The sequence below is a fragment of the Puntigrus tetrazona genome, chromosome 9 (genome assembly GCF_018831695.1).
Source record: "Puntigrus tetrazona isolate hp1 chromosome 9, ASM1883169v1, whole genome shotgun sequence".
NCBI classification, from domain to species: domain Eukaryota; kingdom Metazoa; phylum Chordata; class Actinopteri; order Cypriniformes; family Cyprinidae; genus Puntigrus; species Puntigrus tetrazona.
In genome coordinates this window covers 24,668,764-24,689,574 of record NC_056707.1, presented here as the reverse complement: position 1 = coordinate 24,689,574, position 20,811 = coordinate 24,668,764, and the positions used below count along the sequence as shown (strand labels likewise).

At 35.2% G+C, this 20,811-nt stretch overlaps 2 protein-coding genes across 2 annotated transcripts in view; both read right to left on the bottom strand.

Moving 5' to 3' along the window:
• col28a2a (collagen, type XXVIII, alpha 2a) overlaps positions 1-10,787 on the bottom strand; it is a 28,974-nt gene extending 18,187 nt beyond the window's left edge. Inside the window, exons 1-11 of the mRNA XM_043249025.1 lie at positions 10,774-10,787; positions 8,861-9,044; positions 7,572-7,737; positions 5,463-6,037; positions 3,685-3,705; positions 3,138-3,197; positions 1,593-1,646; positions 1,417-1,461; positions 490-516; positions 364-408; positions 223-267 (exon numbers count right to left, since the gene is read on the bottom strand). Of these exons, the coding sequence (XP_043104960.1) occupies positions 223-267; positions 364-408; positions 490-516; positions 1,417-1,461; positions 1,593-1,646; positions 3,138-3,197; positions 3,685-3,705; positions 5,463-6,037; positions 7,572-7,737; positions 8,861-9,044; positions 10,774-10,787 (1,236 nt within the window). The remainder of the gene's footprint in view (positions 1-222; positions 268-363; positions 409-489; positions 517-1,416; positions 1,462-1,592; positions 1,647-3,137; positions 3,198-3,684; positions 3,706-5,462; positions 6,038-7,571; positions 7,738-8,860; positions 9,045-10,773) is intronic.
• A 2,713-nt stretch (positions 10,788-13,500) lies between these two features.
• Positions 13,501-20,751, bottom strand: zgc:172182 (coiled-coil domain-containing protein 89). Its single transcript, XM_043248166.1, has 7 exons — positions 20,376-20,751; positions 17,914-18,386; positions 17,490-17,620; positions 16,764-16,900; positions 16,338-16,414; positions 15,844-15,943; positions 13,501-15,760 (listed from the first exon to the last, which is right to left on the bottom strand). Exons 1-7 carry the CDS (start codon positions 20,433-20,435, stop codon positions 15,674-15,676), a joined length of 1,065 nt encoding a protein of 354 aa, XP_043104101.1. The 5' UTR covers positions 20,436-20,751; the 3' UTR covers positions 13,501-15,673.
• Between the last annotated feature and the right edge of the window lie 60 nt (positions 20,752-20,811).

Below are 20,811 nucleotides of genomic sequence, written 5' to 3'. Positions count from 1 at the left end.
ACGCTGATTTGGGATTTCCTTTTAAGTAATTCACGCTACTACGTTTCACAAATAATAAGAAAACTGTTTTTGTTACGATATTTTAAAAGCTGAAGGCTTTTAACAAAAGCGGCTGTAAATGGTGAACAACGCGATTAGACATTTTTGATATGCACACATGTTTAAATATAAAGACAGATGTTATATTTAAAAATAATTCTGAAATAAATGTATCAGACCCACCTGCAGGCCTCTGGACCCTTGAGTCCCAACTGGACCTTCAGGACCCTACCAGATGGTACAATATAAACAAATTTGAAACATATATGCTATTATTGAATATATACACCATATGCAAACTGTAACTGCAAAAGGGTTACGCACTCGGTCTCCTTTGATTCCAGGAGTGCCACATTCTCCTCTTTCACCCTGCAGACAGTCAGAAGAAATCAGTCGTGACAGTCATGCTTTCACATAAATATATTATGAATAGGTGCAGGGATTTAGTACCTTCTCTCCTTTGTAGCCGGGTTTCCCCTGAGAACAAAACAGGAAGACGTTGTTCATAATATGCATTCATTCGTTCATATTGAACAGTGATGTGACACTAATCTGTCTGGATCTATTATATTTCTTGAAAAAAATGAAATGCATTCAACACATTTGATTTGTAAACTAAAAAAAATAAAAATGTAGTATTTAAATGTAAATATGTAAATATTCTTACTTATTAACTTAAACTTAATCATTCATGTTACACTAACAGTTATATATATATATATAGTCTTCTAATAAAAGTCAGTGTTATGTAAAAAATTTGTAATGTAAGTCTTTTTTTAAATATATATTTAATATATATACACATTTGTACTATCAATTATTAAAGATAAAAAAATAAATATATATTAGTTCAAGTACTTTACCTTAAATCATTAATAATGACAATTAATAATGCATTATATGCACACACACATTGTATACAGTGTATATACACTTTTAAGTAGTGTGTGTGTGTGTAAAATAAACAAATATATGTGTGTGTAAATAAAAATAGAAAGACAATATAAAAATAAAAATATAATAATAAAATATAAAACTGACATTAACCTGAATCATTAATAATGACAATTAATAATGTGTGTGTAAATAAATGTAATATATATAAATATATATATATATATATATGTGTGTGTGTGTGTGTGTGTGTGTGTGTGTGTGTGTGTGTGTGTGTATATGTATGTGTGTGTAAATAGACAAAAATAGACAGACAATAGAACAAAAATTAACTTTTTTAAAGCTAAATTAACATGTGTACAATATCTGATTAATCTTTTCTTATTACACCACCTGACATGTTTAAATTTTTTTAACCAAAATATTTTGTCACAGTGTTTGACAACTAAGCAGTGATTTTGTGAGCCTTCTTCAGCCTCTCACCTCTGTACCCTCACGACCAGGAAGTCCACTCAAACCAGATTCACCCTAACAAGGGCACAAAACAAGTGTTTTTCAGAGAGTAAGATGACATCACATTTCCAAAGTGCATGCACAGAAGCAGGCACATGACAGAGAGAATGACAGATAGATAGTAGTATTAAAAACTAAATAGTCACCTTTTGACCTTTAGCCCCAGGTGTTCCGTCCTCACCTGGGCGACCCTTCTTTCCCTGCGGGGGAAATAGGAGAAAGTGTGAAGCAGTGTCAACTTCACCCTAAATGTTTGCTCAGTAGATTAATGTCTGATGTCTTAATATGTCTAATGGGTTTATTAGACCCATAAAACTAACCCATCAATTCACTGCATGCACTTAAAGTGATAGTGCACCCAAAAATAAAAAAAAAACTGCATGCATTTCTTTCTGTATTTTGTAAAATTTTTGTAATGAAAGTGTGACTTGCATTGACTTGTATGGACAAAAATAGAAGCCAATGGGACTGTTTGGTTACCAACATTTTTCGTGTTCCACAGAAGAAAGAAACTTGCACAGAATTAAATAAGAAAATGATGACAAAATGTTAAATTATTGGATAAAATAGTGCTTTAATTTTCATAGAGGACACATAACTGCTGTCTAGCAAGTGACCCCAAGGTTTTATTTTTATGTTAGTGTTATTTATTATTTTATATATTTAATATTTTAGTGTTAATCTTTTGAATCGTTTATTTTAAATCATTTCAATTGATATAGTTTTAGTTAACATTCACACTGATGTGATCGAACTACAGTTTGAGGACAAATTGTTCACAGAAGCTAGCTAAATCCGACCTTTTCGAAATGTAGGGATTTTATTTTTTGTCGTTTGTTTTTTGAACCGCTTCAAATAAAATAATTCTTCATAATTCTAAAATAAATCAAACAAGCACCATGAGTGAACAAGGAGTTTTAGTTTATTATATAGTTTATTATACAAGTTCACTTGCCACCTGGTCAGTGCTGAAAGTGCCGGCCAGAGGAGGTTAAACTAATGAGAACAATTACTGAGGCCTGTAATTTATAGTCATGAGAATGTGTGGAATCCCAGAGAGGTGAAAGCACCTGGATAATGATGGCTAGGCGTCTGTCGGTGAATAATTGACTCTAACATGATCCGGCCTTCTGCACACTAAGAGTAATCCGTTCCCATATAAATTCATCTCAGGTCAGTCTGAATTTGTTCAGTGCTTCGATGTTGTTAAATGTAACTTATTTATATATATATATATATATATATATATATATATATATATATATATATATATATATATATATATATATATATATATATATATATGTGTGTGTGTGTTAATAAGGCTATTAACCCATCATTGGCAGGTGTGGCAAACCGTTACTTTTGGACCCGTGGGTGTTTGAAAGCCAAGGTTTTTAGCCAAAACATGCAATTACATTCTCTTCACTTTCAACAGTCTGAACATGAAGAAACTTTTTTTTTTTTTTTGAGGAATCTTATTTTGTGTTTCGCCCAAGGTGGTGCTGAGGGGTCCCGACAAAGACGATAATTATCCCGACTTTTACAAAGCAAAGCAGTTATCCAGAATGTCAGAATCATGCCCGCCTCTTCCCACTGTTGACAATCTTTTACATCTTAGAAATAGAAAAAAAGAGAAAAATGCGCCTGTGGCTTCCATGATGGAGGAAGTTTGAAGTGAAAATACTTACCGCGGGGCCGCTGGGTCCTCTCTCGCCTTTCTCGCAAGCACACTTCGGGGACAGAGGACACTAAATGCAGAGGAAAGAGTTTTATTTCAATATATATGTGTGTTTGTGTGTGTATATATATATATATAGTGCTGGCCAATGATTAATCTTGATGAAAAGTTTTTGTTTATATATAGACACATACACATACAAAATATATTTTGAAGTATTTATATGTATTTATATGTACATATTTATATAATTCATATGATTTATGTAAATATATATACATGCATGTGTATGTATATATACATTATATATATATATATATATATATATATATATATATATATATATATCATTTATTATATATATATATATATATATATATATATATATATATATATATATATATATATATATATATATATATATATATATATATATATATATACTGTATATATCTTTCAAATCTGTTTATTTCATTACAGAGTATGGGGGAATAATTAGCTTTTCCTCAACACTGCATTAATGCATTACCATAAGACTTTTAATATTAGTTACTTACCCCATCATTTGCCAGCTGAGCCTGTGTAGAGAGTAACAACAAGACAATTAGATTGTGTTCAGATTTTAGCTGCTACATTATAACCGCTGCTCTTCGCCAAGCCCTTCATTTGTGCATTTTGGGTAAACATTTGATATCAGGCCATACATTATACAGATCTCTACAGCAACAAATGCGGTTAAAAGAAATAGTATCATTTAACAAGCCTAGTCTTGCTTTACATTGGAATTATATCAAAGGGATTTCTGCACAAATGTGAAAAATGAAACCTGCTTTAAATAACATATCAGTATAACAGCAGGAACGACAACAAGGATTTATGGAATATATAAACCCATATGCATGCCAAAAAAGCCACAAGAGGACGTGTTTACTCTAATTATAGTAAATTAGGTGTAGAAAGGCTAATCGTTAGGTGTCACGAGTCCCAAGAAAGTAGGAAAACAGCACATAATTATTTTACCTTCTGTGTGTCTAAATACTTATCTTATAGAAGTTTAGAAGCTATCCAACTGACAAGTCCGACCATAAAAGACAGGCCAATTAAGACCAGAAAACTGATTTTTCAATTATTAATTTTGATATTCATTTTGAACAATCTCTATATCATTTTTGAAAACACTGATTACTCTATCAACGTTTATTACACATCATAAAAACTCTTCTGAATCGCTAATTTAATTGTTAGTGAATCAAACACCAATGCGCAGCACAACAAATAACTCTTATGAGTCAACTCTTTAAATGAATCATTTGAAAAGATTCAGATGTTTGAATCAGAACGGAACCAATAGTAATAGTAATAACAATGTAAAAGAGGATAAAACCAAAAGAAACAGTATATAACAATTAGACAATTTTAGAATTATGAGAGCTGAGTAATCAGTGTGAATTTGGATTGAATCGACCACGTCCTCGAACTAGAACTTTGTTTAGAATTCCCGATGATGACTCTTTTAAACCAGTTCTTTTTAGTAAATCGAAAACATACAGTGCAACCAATACTAATATCCAGATCAAAAAAACAAACGAGTTCACAAAGATTAAACAGTCTAATGCATCCTCTAAAAACGGACACACCATTTTCAGCTTATATTATTAACAGTCTGTGTGAAAACGATGATATGATATTTAGTAATTTTGTCATCTACCAATAGACAGTACAACTGAAATATGCACAAATCAAGTCAAATCCTAAAATAGAAGCTTGTGAATTGAAATGGAATGATCTGGAAATCTGTATAGACACTCAAACATGTGCTTCTTTGCTAGAAGTAGCTTGAGTAGCTTGTAACGCTTTCACGCTCGAACAAGCCCAGACACAATCAGACTTTTTGCATTTCCTGAACTCATTTTAGGGGAAAAAAGACTACATTTTATTTTAAGGTGTCCTTGTTACGGCGTCTATTTAAGCAGTGGGTGATATTAATTAACTATGTGTATTTGCTCTATGGTTAGTGTTAGTGTTAGGTTTAGGCTTTGGTTTATTGGGTTGCTTTGTAACTATGTGTCATTTATTGTTATTATGATAGTAAGTACATATTACAAGGTCACCTTAAAATGACCAAGGCTACCAAACAAATGAGTGAAATGGATTTAAAAGGTAATAAATGAAGTTGAATGTGCCTTTATTGGTAGCTGAAGCCAAAATAATGAACACAAATATGCTCCAGTTGCTGGAATGAATAGAATTTGAACACTTCTAAGAAATGTTTGAAGAATTTTGTGCGGGCCTGCCTATACAGAACAGAATGAGTGATTGGCCAGACCATACTTACTATCTGAATTAGGACTTTTTCCATGACGTTGGTGTCCTGTAGGTTATAGAGGAATTTGTTGGCCGGGGTGCTGGCCAGCAGTCTCAGGTTTGCGATGTTGGCAGGTTCGTTGGCGCTGCGAGTGATGCCTATCGTGAAGACCTTCACGCCCTGGTTCTTAGCGTCAGCCATAGCAGAGAAGATATCTGGGTTTCTGGGATGAAAGGTCCCGTCTGTGAGGAGCAGGGCGATCTTGATGCTTTCTGGGCTCGATTCCTCCAGGAATATCTTGGTCATGTTGGTGATGGCGTAGGTGGTGTACGTGCCGTGGCCGATGTAGGCCATCGGAGCGATGCCGCTCTTGAAGTTCTCCGAGCCTTTCCACTGTTTGAGGGTCTGCTCGATGATGACGTGGCTGCTGTACTGAAGCAGGGCCGCTCTCCAGCTGAGCTTGCGGCCTGTGTCCAAGCGGATGCTCTGGAGGCCTTCTATAATGTCCATAGTGAACTTTTTCTCCTGCTGGTGGTTGTCCTTGGCCGTCTCAGAGCTGTCCAGCAGGAAGGCCAACTCTAGGCCGCAGTCCTCATCTAAGATGGCTGACGCCACAGCGTGGGGAAAAAAGAGAAAGAGCAGTGTTAAAGAAAGAGTCAACTAGTTCGGGCACATTTAGAACGACTCCTTTTCATTTTGACTGGGTAGGCAGCTGCATTTCAAACGCCATGTGTGTTGTGACAAAACATAAATACTTCATTTTGATTGATTTGATTCAACTGATTATTGAATTTATTTGTGGAATATGATATGTGGAATATGACTTAGAATATTTCTCTGTACTAAGTTTAATATTGTCATCAATTGACACAGCTGAACCATAAAAATTTTAAAATTCATAAATTCATAAAATCAGATTTATAAAACAAATTATATGCAGCAATCAAAAAAAAATATATATATATATAATTTAAACTGATATCTAATATTTCATAATACATTGAGTAATTAATAATAATAATAATAATAATAATAATAATAAATTATATATCTCAATAAGTAAATAAAATAATGGGTGTTTATGTGTTACCGAAAATATATGATATGTTGTGCATAAGATAACTTTCATAATCCATATTAAGAAAATTATTTTGAATATATTGAATAAATAAGATATATTAGTCAATTAGATAAATTAGAAACATAATATTTTACATTATTTTAGTTAATTACATTATATAATTATACATATTAGAGATCTGGAGTACATTGAATAAATTATAATTATAATTGATTTATAAAATAAATTGTTTGATCATTGTTCATAACGATCTCTAAAATAAAAAGTAAATTATTGAAAAAATAGAATACATAAATGAATACTAAAAGTACTGAATATGCATCATTCAAGTTTTAAGTTTTGCGTCCTTAGAAAAGTTAGAAGTTAAAAGGCTAAATCACTTCTGAATAGTTTCTAAACAGTGCTTAGACCCGCCTTTTATATAGACATTTGTATTTTTTCTTAAAAAAAGTTACATTATTGTTGTAACAATGTTTCAGAAAATGTCAATGTCATCTTAAAAAAAAAGAACACTAATCCTCCTAGTCTCCTAATGATCCTTTTTGGACTCATGAAGCTATTCAATCTGTCATCTGATCTTACTTTCAACACAGCAGCTCATCAGTCTTCATGTCACCGGTGACAAGACATGGCCTACCGGGTCTTATACAGATATGAATAAATCATGTTTATGATTTAGAGAACTGAACGCCTCAGGGCTCCAAAATCACTACATCCAGACACATCCTTAAATATGCCGCTAGTATGTCTAGTATGTCCTGACATGACATCGCATGTTTTAAAGGCATAAAACTCTTTATATTTCTTCCATGCACTGATGGTGACCCACAACTTTATAGCTCATACGTAATAAACAAAATATCCTTACTAAACCTCACACATCTGAAAATAGGACAAGTTGGATAACATGTTGGAAAGGACTTGATTTTATCCATTGACGATTAATTGGATCGTGAAAGTTGAGTAAAGAGGGGTTTTAAAAATCAACAATATCCACAATAGAGCATCTGTATCATTCATTTACTTTGATTCATTCATTTATGCATACTGTCACACACCTTGACCGTCATGTTTCTGCAGAACGGCTGCTGTCTGTCCTCTGGTCTTCACTCTTGTTGGTCCAGTTTTTTCCTCATAGAAGTCCTGCGCCCAGACGCTCAGAAAAACAAAACACAGCACAGACCAGCTCAACGTATGAGCCATGACTGCCACCCCTGCAAAAATCTGAACATAACAGCACGTTATTAGAAACTTGAAAATGTCCAGATCACAATTTACCTCTAAAAATGGAAAGAGGAAAAGAATGTTTTGCATGAGGGCAATTAAGCGTATTTGGCTGTTATTTTCTTTATTTTATTAGATTACGAAACCATTTCTAATACAAATGCACCAATGCTTAAACGTCTCATTGTGACTTACAATGCAATGCACTTACAATTTCTTTTTTTTTTTGTTTTTGCAAAACACATTTACTCTCTGCAAGAACACATTTTGTGCCAAAATCAAGAAAAATTGTATTTTTTTATGAAGAGAATTAAGTTTATTTAAGGGCATTGACTTTTAGGATTTTTAAGGACTTTTAGGACTTTTAAGACCATTGAGGTTTAGTTAAGGCCATTGATTTCATATATAAAATGGTAATAAGAAAAAAAAAAAAAAAAAAAAAAATATATATATATATATATATATATATATATATATATATATATATATATATATATATATGTATGTGTGTGTGTGTGTGTGAAAAACTAGGAAATTATAATTATACATATATAAAAATTAGTTCATATGGCATGAAAAAGTCACTTGCAGTACAAAAATATTATTTAATCTCATTTTATTTATTTCACATTTCAAAGATCACATTTCATGCCAAAATCAAACTAAACATGTTTTTCATGAAGAGAATGAAGTTTGGTTGAAGGCTTGAATATCTGAAATATATTTACAGCATATGAAAGCATTTATTGCATTATCACCTTTAGTTTATCAAATAACAAAACATTTATAATAATGCAAATGTACACATTTGTAAAGAAAGCGCGCTTAAACGACAGGAATATCCCATTCAATACAAAAATATATATATTTAAATTTTTTTGAGAAACACGTTTTCTTATTTTCTTTTTTGAATGAATGCATTTCTCTCAAACATGAATCAATAAACCATTAACAACTTCCAAGAGCACATAAAACCTTTAACCCACACTGATTTTATATTTACGCAAAAGGTAGTATATTAAGGTAGTATATTACCTTCCGTAGAGACCATTTTTACCCGGCTTAAAAAAACAGCAATAAAATGAAGGCTCACATTTTTATGAGATGTTGAAAAGTGACTCACCTTTGGCAGCGAAGCCTCTAGCCGCGATCGAGCAGCGTCTGCAGGTGTGCGGCTCAGCGTTCCTCGGGTGACGTGTGAGCGAGTGAAGCCGACTCTGAAGTGAAGTGCGCTCCTGTCTGAGTCAACAGAAGTAGACGGCGTCCTCAGGCTGTGTCTGCCACCGTCACGGCCCACTTCCCTCCCACTTTAAAGGGGAGGAGGACCCTCCAAACTCTTTAGTGGTTCTGCATGTCTCCCCTCAAGACTGCAGAGAGAGTGAACCTACTATATAGTCTTATGTGTCTATTTCAGTTTACTTCAAGCCTAAATGTACAATCTGTGTACGATCGAATACCGTGGTGTGAATCTGTTGCATGCGCAATAGCCAGATTTATATATTTACCATAAATGCAGCATTTGTTAAAAATCGCATGCATTTGAATCATTTGAATATCGCATATTCTAAGCATCTTCAAGTTAAAATTCATGCTGATGCTATGCAATTTAAATGAATACATTTTAATAAGGTGCAAATCCGGGTTTTTTGAGTGCGGATCTTAACTGTTGAATTTAATTCGCATGAGTTTATTAGTTCATGTTAAAGCTGTGTAAATCCAAATGGGTGGACGTTTTATACCTGATGTCATTAATACATACGGATATCTTAAAGGCTAAATATTATGACTGATCCACCTAGAAAACGTCTGTCATCCAAATCACCGTTTTTCAAGAAACCGAACCGCTGAACTATTACTTCAGAAGACATTCAATAAAGCGCGCAAGTCTAAATATGGATTGCCTTTATGATTTTGTTCTCAGTTTGCATGATGAACTGAAGTGAATTTGAGAAGATATGTGGATGTTGACAGAATTATTCCGCTGATCTACTACTGCTTTATGCCACAAGACAGGCTCAAGATATATGAGACGAGGCAAACAAAGAGGAATATGGGTGGAGTTAGTTTTACAAGTCTTTAGTCTTTCTTCAGACATTCCACGAGATGCTACGGTGGTTGTCATGGAGATCAGAGGGCCTGACCTTATCTAGTCTTTTCTTTAGCATTGTCTCGTCCCTTGTCCTGGTCATCAGGGGTGTTGCACTGACGTAAAATACGACCACAATGTGAGAAAGTGAGACGATCCCTGCCGAAATACTGAGCTGTTTCCACAAAACTATGCTATGTAAGTTTGAGGGAATTTTTAAAGAAGGCTCTTTTACTTATTTGTTTAAAAATACAGTAAAAAAAAAAAAATAAATATATATATATATATATATATATATATATATATATATATATGTGTGTGTGTGTGTGTGTGTGTGTGTATATATATATTTAAATTTAAAATTATATTTATATTTAAAATTCCTCCATTTCTTATATAATTGACTCTGAATATAATATTTTTGTGTAAACTGTAATGCATTTTTTTTAGCATTCTATGGTGAACAGAGAAAGATCTAAAGAACATGATTTATTTGAATACGAATTAGAAAAGTGAGATTCCTGGATAAAAGCATTTAAAGTATTTCTTTCAGAAAAAAATGCATGGCCTCAAGCACTATTTGATAAAGGCCTAACAAAACAAAAACAGATGTTCACCAAACAGTGGCATATATAATTAATAATGAGTATAAACTGTTTTCCACAAACAGACGAAACAGAAAAAGAGGAATGTTTGCAGTTTATATATTATCTGGGGCATTTTTATCACTTTTGGTGGCATTTCACCCCCGAGTCCTGGTGGATTTCTGACCCGAGTGCGAGCGTATGTGACCTGTGACCCGAGTGCAAGTATGATACAAGTGTTTGCTTGTCCAGAAGCCGAGGCTCTTTTCTTCAGCTGTGCTGTGGGTGACAGGGATTTGAGTTTCAGACTCCGCAGGCTATGACTGACACTCTGGAATGCTTTGTTTCTGCAACAGCACACCTTACCCTCTCAATACCATTGTGAAACAGAAATAAGGATTATGGTAGAAAACTATAACCCTTGTTTATTTAAGTTGTTTTTCTGAAACATTATTTGTGACCCTGGACCACAAAACCAGCCAAATGAGATTTATACATAATCTAAAATCTGAATACATCAGCTTTTCATTGATATGTTGTGTGTTAAGATATGCAATGCTTGTTTGAGATACATTTATTTTTGGAAAATTTGAAATCTGAGGGTGCACCAAATCTAATTATTGAGAAAACCACATCTAAAGTTGTCCAAATGAAGTTCTTAGCAATGCATGTTACTAATCAAAAATAAAGGTTTGATGTATTTACGGCAGGAAATTTACAAATGATCTTCATGGAACATCTTTACTTAATATCCTAATGATATTTGGCATAAAAGAAGAATCAATAATTTTGACCCATACCATGTCTCTTATGACTGGTTGTGTGTTTGTCCAACGTCTCTATTTCATAATGTTGTTTAGACAACATTCAAAAAACATTCTTATAATGTTTGCAAAATGATACGATGAAATATTTGAATTTCTGTACCTAGTGGAAACATTAGCCAATTTTTATTACAATATGTTTCTGTAAGCTGGGTCATGGATGAAAACATGCAAAAGTAAATTAAACACACTTTACATATTCATTTTAACATGTATGACCATTTAACATAAACCAACAATAAGAGTCCACTATTGTAATAACCTTTATGCTTTTGTTATTCGTCGTTTGCTTTAGGCACAGTTACGGAAACAGCATGTTCACGACATGACCAAGTAAATTAGGTAAAAAAAAGTGAATTTGAACAGATTTGATTATATTCGTATGCATCTTTATTGACGCAGTGATTCCAAATAAGCAAACCTTTCATCGATGCGATGCAATGTTTTACATTTACTAATTTTGTTTCTCAATTGTAAAGCCAAGCGATCTTCATAACCTAAAGGACTAAGGCAATCTTGAAAGTGCAGCTTAGACACAAACGAGGCATTTTTCTCTAAAGAATGACTAAATCAAGTAAAGGCATGCAGCAGCTCTCTGTCCTTTTGTTAGAAATCCCATCTGTGGTGGGAATGAACAGTGACGCGCTCAAATGACTGTTAAAGTGGCGTTTCTTTAATAATAAGCATCCAAAGTAAGGAAATGATCCAGATATTGGTCAGGTGAGAGTGTGGGCTAAAGTGCAGCTGCTGGGGCGTGGCTTCTGCTATGGGTGGAGCCAATATTTGCGGCGGAAGCTTTCCAATAATCCAAGTTTTGGCAGCTGTCATTTTAGACGTGGTCCAGCGTCAGCGCCTTTCAAGTTTGCAATACAAACTCCATTATCCATCTTATTTTTCAACACGAAAGTAAGCTGGTCACCTTGACGATGTGAGACTATAAGTTTATTAGCTAATATAAGCCTATAGGTCAACAAATACGAAATTGCGCTATAAGCGAGCGTGTTTATGATTACGATCATATAATAACATTATTAATATATACACTTTTTTGGAAATAGGCTCATTCTCCAACTCCTCTAGAGTTAATAAGTTGAGTTTTACCATTTTGGAATCTATTCATCTGATATCTGTGTCTGGCGCACTAGCACTTTTAGCATAGCTTAGCATAGATCACTGAATCCGATTAGACCAGTAGCATAGCGTTCAAAAATGGCTAAAGAGTTTTGATATTTCTCCTATTTAAAATGTACTCTTCTGTAGTTATATTATGTGCTAAGACCGGGAGGAAAAGTAAATAACGTCGAAATTTTGGTCATTTTTGAACGCAATGCTACTGTTCTAATTGGATTTAGTGTTCTATGCTAAGCTATGCTAAAAGTGCTTTCGCCAGACCCAGAGATCGTCTGAATGGATTCAAAAACGGTAAAACTCAACTTTTTAACTTTTGGGGAGTTGGGAAATGAGCCTATTGGAAAATTAACTTTCTTAACGGACTGTTAGGAAACTGCTGTGTTGTGTTGGAGTTATTATAATTATGAGTTAACGACTAGCGAAAAGCATTCAAAAATTGTCAAAGCCGTAATTACAAGCTGGAAACTTGAAAATTGTGGTAGCTTGAACAGTTAAGGAAGTTATGTGGCAGGGACGCATTATGGAAAATTCTCTCATTCTCTACAAAGCTGCATTTGTCGATAAAGGAAAATACAGAAAAATTGTAAAACATTATTAGGATTTAAAGCAACAGTTTTGTATTTTAATATATTTTAAAATGCATTCATTTCTGTTATGCAATCCTGCATTTTTAGCAGTCATTACTCCGGGCTGATTTGTGTCTCAGAACCTTTTCCTATTACTACCAATGCTAAAAGTAGTACTGCTTGGGATGCTAAAAATTCACATCCCAAAATAAACAAATAAATATATAAAAATACCACCGACTGTTTGCACAATATAAAATACTGCTGCAGATTTGATGTTCATTATTTGTGATTCATTATTTGCTACTTTATGTATTTGTTTTTTATATTTTGCTCACGATTTAGACACGACAAAACCTCCACAATCCACCTTCTTGCTATTTTGGCAATACTTAGAACACACATGAACCTTTATTTTAACAACGCGACTTCTTTTGGTTTTGTAGTGTATGGTGACCTGGACATGGCTGCCCAAAAAAATGGATTTTGAAACACATTAAAAGCTGATCTCCTAAATGGATGTTCTCACAAGATAGACGGAAGACCAAAAACAATTACACACAAAAAAAATGTACCTTTCACTTTGTTTTTATTTATATTCGAAACGCTTTACATGTCATCTAAAATAAATGATCTTAACAGTCAAGTCCTCTCTACATGAGCGTTGAATTATAACAGACAAAACAGAGTAACAGAGTCATTCACGCCATTCCAGTGATTCCCATATAAGGCAATTCCCATAATCGCAGCACTTCTGAGGAAAGAGATTGTCATGGCAATGGGGTGATGAACCGCTAACCAGGTCAAATGCAGTCAAAGGGCAGGTGCACTGGTCAGTTTCGGCATGGACGCGAACTTGCCTCGACTTGATAAGACGCATGAAATGGTGACAGACTACGGCGACGTGCAGTTACGAGAACACAAAGGAATCCAGCGTTTTGACCGCAACCTCACGATCATTAAAAACTCACACGGGTGATATAAGGACTAACATACCTAACCTTAAAGGTTAAAGATCTGAGCTAGTTCTCGGGTTCGCACCCTTGAAGGACCATCAGCGCTGGAGAAGAAAAGGCTCTGCTACACGACTAAACATCCTCAAAGCGGGACTAAAACATTTCCTCAACAAATGCAGCGAAAACGTCTTTAGTTAAATCAAGACTAACATGCGACGCGTGAACGTTTATAAATCCATCCAGATGTTCTATTCTATAAAACATATATATACAGATGCAGACCAGATGACCGCTGTACAATTACACTAACAACCTGTTATTTGGCCACAAATTATTTCAGGAAAGACACTAAAATTACCACGCTACAAATTACAAAGGGCAAGACGTTAGCAAAATACTGTCATTTTATGCCGAAGCTCGTTCGTTCGTAAATGCAGAAGACATGCCTGTTGCTACCTGGACGGAAACAAGTTTTCGTTCTGTTGCGTTATCAGAGCGACGCGAGCCAATGCGTGACCTAAAGTGCTGGAAGGAAGTGGAACTGGAAGGTGAGCATTGCATTTCTACGTGCTGTATGGCTCGAGAGCTATTACTAACACAGTTGAGTGGTTTTAACTTCTCAAGAACGAGGCTACATACAGAACAGTCCGGTTTATTGCATATACCTATGAGCTGTCACGGTGATTCAATCCTGACCGGTCATTGAATAGTATCAATTACATTGAATGTTGAACAATTTTCCAGGTTTTTAAAATGCTTGGAATAAATAGATTTGGGTTTTTTTTTTCTCCCAAGATCACAAAAGAAGATATCTTAAAGAACTGTGGAAACCGAACACCACCGGAGCCTATTTGTTTTCATCGCGTGGACAGAAAAGGGTGAGTAAATAATGACCGAATGCTATTTTTTTATAAATTCTAACATCCCGGTTAACTTTCTGCTTGTCTTAAAACGTCTTCATTTGTTCTGCCACAAATTATGCATTTTGATTCGGAGCGGAAAGTCATAAATTCGTAAAATCAAAGCCATTGAATGTTGCATTGCGCTGCGAAATTTCTTGTTTCCTGATACAAGCATCGAAACGTTCTTAAAGCTTGATGGGGAAACTGAATATATGAAGTCTTGTAGTCCAAAAAAGTTAACAAAATTCATTCTTAAAACATGAACAAATATCTGGCGGTGTTGAATTTGTTTGTAAATATCCTAAAATCACCTCATTTTGATCGATTCCCTAAAAAAACAAGACATATTATATGTCATTTTGCATCTTTGTGTCTTACATAGAGTAACGGTGATTGGTTGGAAGTTGTATTTTCAGACTTTGAGATGTAATATAAGGCATTTGCAGTCAAAGACCACGTCAATGTATCGTGTTGCATTGAAATTATTCTATAAATTGTCTTTACTTGCCTGCAGAAAACCTGAATTAACTGATAATCATCTTGCTTGGAGAGAGCTAAAAGTTGCGTGATTTAAAAAAAAAGGCAATATTTCACTTGAATTTAAGGCTTAATGTTTTTTCAGTGAATCATAATCAGGCGTTTTTCTAATAATCATGACAGAGGCTGTGACGGTCGATGCTAAACCACAGAGGAAGTTTAAAAATGCTTATTTTTATTGATAAAATCACAGTCTATTTGCAAACCATCAACCTCAGAAATACTATAAACTGCCTCCTACTGACGGAAGACGTTCTCTTAAGAAAAATCTAATTTCTTTTCATGGTTTTGGCTAAGTGATGTCCAAAATGTATATTGTTTTGATGAATGGGATGGATGGGATGGATGGCTCAGATGATCATGTGACGAAGTTTGCAGTTTAACTCCTTCTCTTTTCCGAGCAGCTCACAGCTGTGCTTTTTAAATGCCTCAAACTCCTAAAACGTGATATGCGAATACATTGATATGCCATCGAGATGTCGAAATGTCCAATACACATGCAGGTTTTCATTTAACAGACCTTTTTCAACTCATTGCAGGTGTCCTCTGCCCTCTCTAAGGCGTCTTGTAGCTCCTTCACTCTTAATTCACTGTTCACGGCGGCTGCTTCCTTTTCAAACCTGATTTAAACATTAAAAGAAATACACGAGAAAGGCAAACTAAGCAACAAATGCATTACTTTATGGAAACTCAAAGTGATAAAGAAAGTCAGATATCCTGACAAGATTTTTTTGTAATGGTTTCTGCCAAAAAAGTAGTTCATTCGAATTCACCTTAATGCCGTTCTGACTATATGTATGTTCTTTCTACCTTTAAAGTGCCTTTATTATCTTTTATGGTACTTTCTCGATCCTTACAGCGTTATTCATTATGTACTTTGCTCAAATGGAAAAAGCATTCTGCCTAACATCGAATTTTGTTTCATGTAAGGAAGAAAGAAAAAATACAGGGTTGGAACGACTCGGTATGTGTCACTCATACAAAACTCTTTATTATGTGTTTTGAGACTCATACCTGTTTTCTGCATCTAGTCTGCCGTTCTCAGCTTCTTGCCTTTTCCGCTCCAGCTCCTGAATCTCAGCTTGCTTGTCCTTTAACGCATTACAATGAAAGTGTAACTGACAATCCGTATATAATCTAGCGCGACCACATATCCTCTTTTTCCCAGTAGTGGCCGGGATACTTCATGCTCGCTGCGGGTAATAACTAAACAAGTTTAGTTCGACTAATAGCCCGCAGGCGTTGCACATAATCGACTAACTGTGGCACGTGAGAAGGTGGAATCTTTGCAGAATGGTTAAAGCATTGTAAATATGTGTGCATATAACATATGGGCACTGCTGACAGCATATCAGTATGCAAAGAAACGTAATGCATTTTATGCAATCAAAAATGATGGGAAAAGAGGTCGTATGGTCACTGAATCGTTACATTGCTCACCAGTATTATTTTCCCACGTTGCATTGAGAGATCAATGAGCTCGTCCTTTTCCTTCATGAGCTTCTCCAGTCTCTCTTGAGTGTCTGTCTCCCTCATTGATTCTTTTTCCTGAGTTTGTCTTAGTTTGAGATCCAACTCTGTCGGAAAGAAATGCGTGAGGTGTTTCAGCGTACCATGACAACTAAACTAATTTGCATAATTTTATTTATTTTTTCTAGCTGCCGAGGCTTGATGTACTAATATAACTAAAACTGAAATGAAGATTAATATAAGTATATACACATTAAAAAAACTAACTAAATTACTGAACTAAAATTTTATTTAAAATGGAAAATATAAAATAATCACTATAATAATGTCTCAGTAATACTTTAAATACATGGAACCCAACACAGTATCGTGTTAAACAACTTAAAATCGAGCCTTAAAATGAATTTAAACCAAAACTCTATTGAATGTGCATCAACAGGTGTCACGTTTTCTCTTTGAAAATAAGATGCTTTAGTATTTAAAAAGCTAATCTGTTCGCAATACTAAGGCGCGCTAAATTTTTGCATTTTAATATTTGCATTTATTGTTGTTTTTCCGCAATACTAAATGAGAAAAAACCTTTTAAACGTCTTTCAGCTTGAACTACAGTTAACAAAGCTACAATCGAGCATATTATCTGAAGAATAGGCTGGTTTGTTATCGTTCTTTGGTCCTGGTAAGATGTCGAACATGTACCTGCACACATCTCTACAGCGTTCTTCAGCTGTTTTTGTGCGTCGCTCAGTTCGTTCTTCAAAGACGCCTCTTTGATCTGATGGAGGCTGATCAGTTCTTTCAGTTTGATCTGGAAACCCGTGGTTTTCTCTCTGTTGGCATCGTAAAGTTATTGGCAAACGCACACTTGCTGTATTTATTTTACTGAAGGACATCAAGTAAACAGTGATCATCCACTTTTTCAGTTCTGGAAATAAAATTCCCATTTATTTTTTCAATTAATAAATTAATTGTTCTAATAAGCTTGATTTTATTAAAAAAGGAAGGTCACTTCCACATTGCTTTGACCAAAAATTTGACAATTGTCGTATAAAGTTGTGTTAAGTATCTCTCTATGGAGAATTTTGACTTCCAGAACAGACTGAAACTGAGAACCATTCCTTACTGATACTCTGTTTCTAGTATCTTATGTTGCTCTGCCAATTCCTTGAGCTCTTGGGTCAGTTTGAGGATGATCTTCTCTTTTTCATGCACTTCTTGACTGAAAAGCGCTTCATTTTCCTTCCTGAGCCTCTCGTTCTCTTTCTCCAGCTTCGCATTCTGGCTCTTGAACTCGTTCTTGAAGTTGATCAGCTCTCGGTGGTTGGAGGCCAGGTGCATGAATCTCTGCTCCAGCAGTTCAGATTTCTTCCTCTCGTTCTCCAGCTCCAGCTTCACGTCGGCTCTCAGGTTCTCCAGCTCTGCGTTGATCTTCTCCAGGGCCTGACAGCGCAGAAGCATCTCGTCCGCTCTCTGTTTCAGGACGCAGATGAGAGTCGACTGCTCGTCGATTCTCGATCGCAGCACGTCTGCCTCTGTCCTTTCTTCCTGGGAGAGACTTCTGAGCTTTTCCAGGGCTTGGTGCACATCGTCCATATCCTTATAGGAAAGATTAAGGAGTCAAACCTGTGCTAATACGATTTCATTTCATTCAGGCATCATGTTTGTAGAATTAAAAGAACTGTTCTTGCAAAACATTTTAATTTGCTAAAAATGTATTCACCCTCAGGCCATCGAAAATGATGAGTTTTGGGAATTAGATTTGGGAAAATTACATCACTTTGCTTGTAAACAGTGCTTGATCGGGGCACATTTATCTCCTGATTCAGACAATTAAGTTTTCACAGGAAAAGCAATCTTAATATTTTATTTATATATTTATTTTCTTACAAACGCACAGCTTTTCACTTCACGAGATATGTATTGATCGTCTGGAGCTGCGTGGATCGCTTGTGGATTATTGCAATGTTTTTATCAGCTGTTTGTACTCGTATTCTGACGGCACCCATTGAGATACACCGCTGAGCACGGTTTGTCTCAAAGTCTTAAATTACAATCTTAAAACTACAATATCGTATTGTAAAACGATAATAATCAAAACTGTAATGGGCAAGTAATCTGGCGTAAAAAAAAAAAATATTTAGTTTATATATAATGTACGTCACGTTTCAAACACTGTAGCTTTAAAAAAAAAAAAAAGCCTAGAGAGATATGCCTTATTATATACATTATTTATTAATAACCTTAGTGTATATCGCAGGATGCACATTTCTTGTATAAGATCACAAGAGCACTAACCAGCTGTCGAATTACAGAAGTGGCTGCGGGTTTTCTTTTCTTTTTTTCATGGATGTATTTTCAGGTACAACCAGGCAAAAAGGGAAAATAGGGCTTTGGCACCACCTCTCTGCCGCTCCAGCAGGAAATGGGACCGTACCATTTCATTCAGAAAGGAGGCTCACATCATGGTATAATTCTGTTTACTAGTTTCATTATGGGTACAACTGTGTGTTCATTTCAAAATCATGCATATTATTGAGGTTTGCCTTTTTGCTGTTTGCTGACCTTCTATAGTTTCGGTGGAGTCAGGTCTATATCCTCTTTGTATAATCTACGTTTCTCTTTTGACAGGTCTAGGTGCTTCTATTGGCATAGTTCAGAGCCATTATGATAAGTGGTGTTTAAAGTTTTTGTTCATTTCTTTATTAGCAAACTTTTGATAGCCGCACTTATTTTTAAAAATACATTTCCCTCCATCTCCGCGCTGCTTGTGTCCCAGGATTATTGCCTAGGCTGCATTATTAGACGAACGAACACAATAAAACCCCAAAGGGAAAGCAAGCAAGAATCTAATACATTATGATTGATTTTCAATAGCCCGTGGTCTGTGTTTTTGTAACTAGGGTTATTGCTGGGGCAAGTTGTCACACTTTAAATACATAAGTATTATTAATATAGTTGAATAATGCGTACTAACTGTAATCATTTTTGTAAGTCACACGGTGCATTTGCTTGCATTATGGTTTTTGTGTCCCATTGTGACAACTTACCCCATTCCATGACGCCACAAAAAGTCAATGCGTGTTATATAACTGTATTGTTTATTTTTATTTTCTTCAGCAGCATCGGTGGAGATGCTGAAGGTGTGTGTCAACGAAAACAAACTGGGGAAAACAGCAGTCTAAATATAGTTAAAAAAAAACAAATGAATGTGACAACATGCCCCGGTGTTTACATTACTGGGAGATTATTGGTTTTAAAACTGCAAGTGCAGCGTAAAACCTCAGATATTATACATTTTTAAGTTATTTACAACTTTGCACTCAATCCAAAAATTGAAGTACATCTAAATTTCGAGAAAAAAACGTTTTGAGTGTGCGTGTTTTAGTAATGCGCCACTAGTTGCTTTGTTATTTTTATTTATTTATTTTTTTTTGGAAGAATCATGTGTTTCAAATCACGGTTTCATCACAAATACAAAATAATAATAATAATAATAAAAAAACGATGAATCTTGACAGGCAAACGGAGACGACGCGCGTCAGTTGCAAAAATGGGCGTAAACAGTTTTGTATGAACATCACGTACCTGTTTAGTGTCTCTGATCATCGTTTTCAGGTCTATCGGGATTTTCTGAGGAGATGTCATGCTGGATCTTTCAATTCCGCGTTTTGTTTTGTTTTTTTGCAGAAAAACAAAGCCGGGTTTCTTCACAAAGGCGCCTCGACCGCAGTAAGCTGCAGTGATCCTGTGGCTCGTGGCTATTCAAAGTTTCCCCGGTTGCCCCTAGCAACAGCGAAACCGGTCGCGATCGCTTCGCGTTTTTCGCTTTCGACTGGTTAAATCGAGAACGCGATTCGGCATTTTTATTTAAATGCTCTCATTTATAGCATTCTGTCGCTCTAGACGCGTCTGTTACGCGGTTTCCCCTCGGGTTAAACGGACTGGGCTGAAAATGCAGATGCTCGATTCTGCCGCTAGATGTCGCCACGACTCCTCTTTGGTTTGCACTGGTTCAAAAGGT